The sequence below is a fragment of the Crocodylus porosus genome, unplaced genomic scaffold (genome assembly GCF_001723895.1).
Source record: "Crocodylus porosus isolate Cpor-Errol unplaced genomic scaffold, CroPor_comp1, whole genome shotgun sequence".
NCBI lineage: Eukaryota > Metazoa > Chordata > Crocodylia > Crocodylidae > Crocodylus > Crocodylus porosus.
The window spans coordinates 87,699,611-87,705,429 of record NW_017728918.1 but is presented as its reverse complement, the minus strand read 5'-3'; the positions used below and the strand labels follow the sequence as shown (position 1 = coordinate 87,705,429).

At 43.9% G+C, this 5,819-nt stretch overlaps 1 protein-coding gene across 4 annotated transcripts in view; it reads right to left on the bottom strand.

The window, feature by feature from the left end:
• The window catches only part of LOC109311924 (transmembrane protein FLJ37396), a 141,498-nt gene that overhangs the window by 31,434 nt on the left and 104,245 nt on the right, over positions 1-5,819 (bottom strand). For 3 of the 4 annotated variants that reach the window (XM_019537880.1, XM_019537878.1, XM_019537882.1), the window contains exons 32-34: positions 3,086-3,181; positions 2,522-2,674; positions 1,310-1,542 (exon numbers count right to left, since the gene is read on the bottom strand). In XM_019537880.1, coding sequence (XP_019393425.1) covers positions 1,310-1,542; positions 2,522-2,674; positions 3,086-3,181 — 482 coding nt within the window. The remainder of the gene's footprint in view (positions 1-1,309; positions 1,543-2,521; positions 2,675-3,085; positions 3,182-5,819) is intronic. The other variant, XM_019537879.1, reaches the window with a different exon arrangement.

Genomic DNA, 5,819 nt, shown 5'->3' with positions numbered 1-5,819 from the left:
ATCCCAGAGTCCTCCTTAGTCGCGGAGGGAGACGGAGCTCTCCCCTGTGGCTCCCGGGGGAGAAGGGCCTGGCAGTAGGAGTCTATCTCCCAATTCCCAGGCTGCTCTAAACCACATCAGTACTGAGGTCAGCAATGGGCCAGGTACAGAACCAGACTGCTGCAATTCACTCCTGGAGAGCCCTGCCCCAACCTTCCTCTCCACTGCACAAAGCCAAGACTGGGCACCAAAGAAAATCTGCAGGCTGCCTTACTCAGATGCCCCTCCAGTTCTTAGGTGCATGTTGATAGCCCTTCTTGCACATGGGTATAAAATAGGAGTGCTCATATCTGGATGGTTTGCAACCTGTTTAATTCACAGTGGGTTGCTGAATTAAGGATGAGTGGCTCAGCTGCTTTGCTGTGGCTTTTATTTCAAAAGCTGCTCCCTCACTCAGCTGGAGCTCATCAGCAATCCCACAAAGTGGACTAGAGAAGCAGCACCCTTTGAAATAACAGCCAGAGAAAACAACTGGAGTGCCTTCACAGTCTCACACAGCTGTTTGCTGCAACTGGATGTGACCCCTGACTAGTCCAGCCTTCACAAGGGCTATGGAACTTAACCCTGAGAACTACTGAGGTTCTACTACACCTCTGTATCAAGTCACTACAGATAACAGCAAGTCTTTAACTCCTTGTTTTTATAACACGTTTATACTGGGCATCAGTAGTGTAACTGAATGAGGGCAATTGGAGTAGGAGCCCCTGGTGCTGCCTTTTGTGGGGGGAGAAGTGCATATGTATGTTTGTGCAAAACTGCACACACTGCTGCCATTGGCACCACAGCGCCACAGCCATCACCTGCTGCTACTTAGGGTGCCAGGATGTTATGCCTCTCTGGGGTGTCAAGAAATAGCAACATATTTATTGTGTGGCACAGGAACAGCAGGTATTCAGTGATACAATGTTATCATGCAACTAAAATATGGAAATTTAAGCTCAGTTAGTTACAGAGACTGACTTTTTATGAGAGATTTAGTCTGGTTGACCAGAAAGTGACATGTAGAATTGTTAACGTCCATTGAAAGATACAGGCATGTGTTTGGAAAACATAACTTGCAAAAAAAAAGAAAAACTAGGTAGAAACAAGATAAATTCTTATTTAAAACATGGTCAGTATTGGGCCAAACAAAGGAAAGGCAGAACTTAGAAGGAGCAAATTAAATGGGAAGAAAATAAGACTTAAGTGTGAAAAATAGCAGAAAAACTTCTTGTGTTTAATTTTTACAATCCGTCCAGTTTAGAATACTTTAAATCAGAATGAAACTCACCAGTATAGTTCAGAAAACTGTCTGTAAAGAGGAACCGTATTGATATCCTCAACTTTCAGTTTAAGTCTGCCCCATTCCGCCTTCAGTACTGACAACTGCTTCCATATGATCAAAAAAGATTTCATCAAAGTGCAGGAAGTAAGTGGATCATGTTGCCTCCACAGAGCTTTGGACGTCTTTCCACTACTCTTTGATAGGCTGGCATTTGATTCAACTATTTCTGCCAAATTCTGCATAAATTATTATGGGAAAACATTTTGTTACAATTAGGCATTGCATTCATTTAATAGAAAAAGACAAGCCACTATATATTTGTTAGAGACTGAGTGACTGAGTGAAAAGAACACAGTACAGAAATGTCCTGCAAAATGCTACCTATTATTTCATTCAACAGAGTAGCCTAAGTTACCTAGAAGGTAAATCCCTCCTTGAGTCTTTCACCTCAGTAAAGTTCCCTGTGAACCGCTGACAAAAGTGCCTTTATAGAAGTCAAACTCTCAGCTCAGTTCCTGAAGGAAAAACACCCCAAAATAAATAAATGTTGTGTTCTTGGCTCATTTCTTGACACCTGCACCTCCCAACAGCCTCCAGGGATGCTATCACTACTCATTTACGTGCTGACAAATTGGTAGGTTTATCTACTTCCTGTCAGAAATGGCTTGAACCACTGTGCATCCCCTGAACCAAACCTTTGTGTAGATTCTGGAAAGACCTAACTGCAACCATGACCCTTCACCACATTGATACCACAGTACAAATGCTTTTGGAAGTACGATCTTAATTGTACAGCTCTTGTTTGAGGATGGTCAAGCCATTCCTTTCCTCCCTCCACTGAGAAGCTCTTGTTAAAAGTACAGCAATGTGTTTCCCTTCTAGTCCTCTGTGGCACAGTTGGAGGAAGTCAAGTGACACTCCGTCCTCCCTCCCCATCCTTGTTTCTAGAAATAGCAAGTAGCAACAGCTGGTGGTTAACAGTAGCCCTTGTGAGGGAGTCAGTTATTGTGGCTTTCTGCTCAGGAGCATTCAAAAGTTCCTTTGAAATAAGTTTGCTTTCAGTTTATCATGGAGTCAGGAATGAACTAGTTTATTCCAGTATAAATTATGTGGGGCCAAAGACCATAAATTACATTCAACAAGTCCCAGGAGTGGAAGTCAAAGGGAGTTTTTCATGAAACTTATATAGCTCTGAATGAACAAACTGGCCAGAGGTACCTGTTTTTTCTTGGCTAAAGTTTGTTGTTCAGCATCATCTTCCATAATAACATCACAGCTGGTCTCCAGTATATCCTCCATTAGAAAATGAATCCCAACCAGCTCCCCATGAGCAATTTTTCGATCATCATCGCTTAGTCTGCACAGGCACAGCTAGAGAGAGAGACAGACACCTTTTGCAATTTCCTAGATTATCTGGACAGATCTCAGTAAGCAACTACAGAACAAAGTTACTGCTAGTTCAACTAAGATTGTGCACTATATACAACCAAATGACTTTCACTAGAAGCTTGTGGCATAATGGACCTGAAACTCATGAAAAGACATTGTGGGAGATGCCTGACAGCCAAAAAATATATAGAAATGAGTCCAGTTTAATTATCTAAGTGAAACAAAATTCAAATGAGATGTGAATGGTAAAATAATTTCAGTTTCTGGGTTTATTTTCAGAAAATATAGCTGTTATTCAAGTGCAGCTCTGTTTTAATGCAGTGTGTTATTTCTATCTTATCACAATACCACTGAAGTAACTTTCAGATGTACAACCTGTAACACTCACCATACCTGCATGTAATAATTTATGGGAATTAGGTTGCTGATAGTGACTGGAAATGGTCCTCCATCCGCTAGTAATGCCCTCCAAGGAAACAGCATCAATGCCTAAATATATTCATCAGTAGAAAGATAATGTTAAACACATCTAAAGGGATCTCATTTAAGCTAAGGACAGGAAGAAAGTTGAGAGCTTGTGTTAAAAGGTCTCTCTCCCCTCTCACCTGTTATTCTGGGGGCATGAAATACATTGGATTAAAGTGTTCAGGTATCATACCCAAATGATGTTGTGCTTATGCAGGAAAGAGAAATCTTACTTTCCACATTACACGTGTGCTAAGAATACTGGGAAGGGAGAGGAGCATACCCCCACAGAAGATGGACAGTGTTTCAGTACAGTATTGCCACAAGGGAGGAGAAACTAACATAACCACCAACACATCTGTGGCAGGCTAGCTGGCAGTGACTTAGCCCGGGGTTTTGAAAGGGTAAAAGATGATTGGAGGACTTGGGATTCCCTTTCCTCACCAATCAGGCCCCAGAGACTCACCCTCCATATCCCCTGATTGGCCCCTTGGGTCACCTGGAGGGGGATAAAAGGGGCAGCGCAGCTGACTCAGGGGAGACCAGCGAGGGACCACTATATTCTTTTGACACTTTGTATTTTGTGCCTTTTACATTTCACCAACCAGCATTGTTTGGTCTGCTGTTTGTGTTTTATATTTTGCTAACCCTGTCTTTTGTCTACTGGATGAATAGGTCTCTGATTGTAAGTGTCTAACCTTTGTTGAATCCTGACCCCTCGGGGCATTGTAGTGTCCCCTATACCCCCTGGTTTATACTGGTTATGTCCCCAGTACTGTTCTCTCATTAAAAGGTATATGGTTAAGTCCCCATTGGTGGTCTGGCTCTGCTCTATAGGGGGAGGAGAGTCCCTACACCTCCCACAGCGCTTGTGCACCTGCTTTGATCCCTTCAGTTGGAGAGGGGGTACCTCTTGCAGTGCTGCCCGGGTTACACAGCTAAACATGGAGGAGATGCCCTACTGCTACATCGATTCTGAAGGACAGTAAAATTTACTTAAGAGGGAGTTAGTGATTACAGAAAATTGCAATTTTCTAAGTACTGGGAAGCAACACATGTGAAAGCAATAGTTTAGGGTCATCCAGCGGGGTGTAATTGAATGAGCAGAGGAAAATTAAGACCTAATATCTAGAGACATCTATTAACCTTTGTGTCTGGGAGCCTCAACTGTCTGGGAGAATTCAACTGAAAAAGACTAAACTTCAGTGGGCCTTATACCAGTGCCTAGGCCTAACTTTTTTTTCCTTTTACATTTTACAACATTTGTCATCCCACTGAGAGTGTTAGTATGAATAAGTTGGCAGCATACTGCGTAACCCGACTCAGAGCAAGTCTATGTGACACTGTGGGTAAGATGCTGTGACCACTGCTATGACCCACACACTAGTGCTCCCATCATAGTGATCCTGGCAGACCTATGCCAGTGTTAGCAAAAGGAGGAATTTTGAAGTGAGCAGACAGTCAGCAGGGGCACTCTGAAACAAATAACAATCAGCAACAAACAAAGATCAATCAGGTCAAACAACAGAGGCAGTCAACAAGTGATGAAAGGCCTTGGGTATACAATGCATTCAACAACTCATGACTGAAAGGAAAGAACTGAGAGGAAAGAAAAGACAACTTATGACTGAAAAGAAGCTCTGTCACTACAATTCAAATAGTCAAAATGGCCCAATATCTGTGGTAGGGAACAGCCCTCTGCTTTGGCAGCCAGAGATATGACAATACAGAGAAATGGCTACTGTTAAAGAATCTGTGCCGATTAGAAGATTTTCTGGGTCCCCAAGTCACAAAGCACAATTGACTGTAGTCACAGGCTGCTTGTACACACCACGGGGGTTTAATTTGGTTTAGTTCTCCCTAAATTGAAACAGTGGGTTTTTAAAAACATGGCTTCAATTTAGGGAGAATTAAACCAAACTAAACCACCATGGCGTGTACACAAGGGTGGGAGCCCGATCCTTACCTGCCTCTTTGCACAGGGGGAGGAGTAAGAGGCGGGGGGTGAGTTGCCAGCAGGCCAAGCAGTCCCTGAACCGCATGGGTGCCCCCACTGGCACCCAGCCTGAGTGCCACAGCCACAGAGAGAAGCACTGGCCTCCTGCAGCCACAGAGGGAAGCACCGGGCCCCCACATAGCTCAGGCAAGCAGGCAGGCTCCAGGGAGAAAAACAAACAAAAGAAAAATGTCAGGCTCGCTGCTTTTTTTTTGTCATCTTCTTCAGTGAAGCCTGCCTGCACCGACTGCTGCTGGGTCCCACAGTCCCTGAGCTGCCCGGGGCCTGCCAAGCCCCAAGCATGTCAGCTTCCAGTGCCCCATGCACTGTTGCGCTTTGTTAGGTAGCAGACTAAAACACCTCGGAGGTGCTTTATCTTGCTACGTACCAAAGTCATTTAAAGCAGAATACGCTGCTGAGTGTGCAAACAACAACACCATTAAAGCAGCGTGAAAAGACATTTAAGTCACTTTAAAGGCCAATTTCGTGGCATGTACAAAGGCCCACAATGACTGGAGATTTGAAGTTCCAAACTTCTAAGTTCTTCTTGGCACCTCTTGTGTATATACTAATAACACCTTGTCATGCATCCACAGATGCATCTCAAGCAGATCCAAGGAGGTGATCCTCCCCCTCTATGCAGCACTGGTCAGGCCGCAGCTGGAG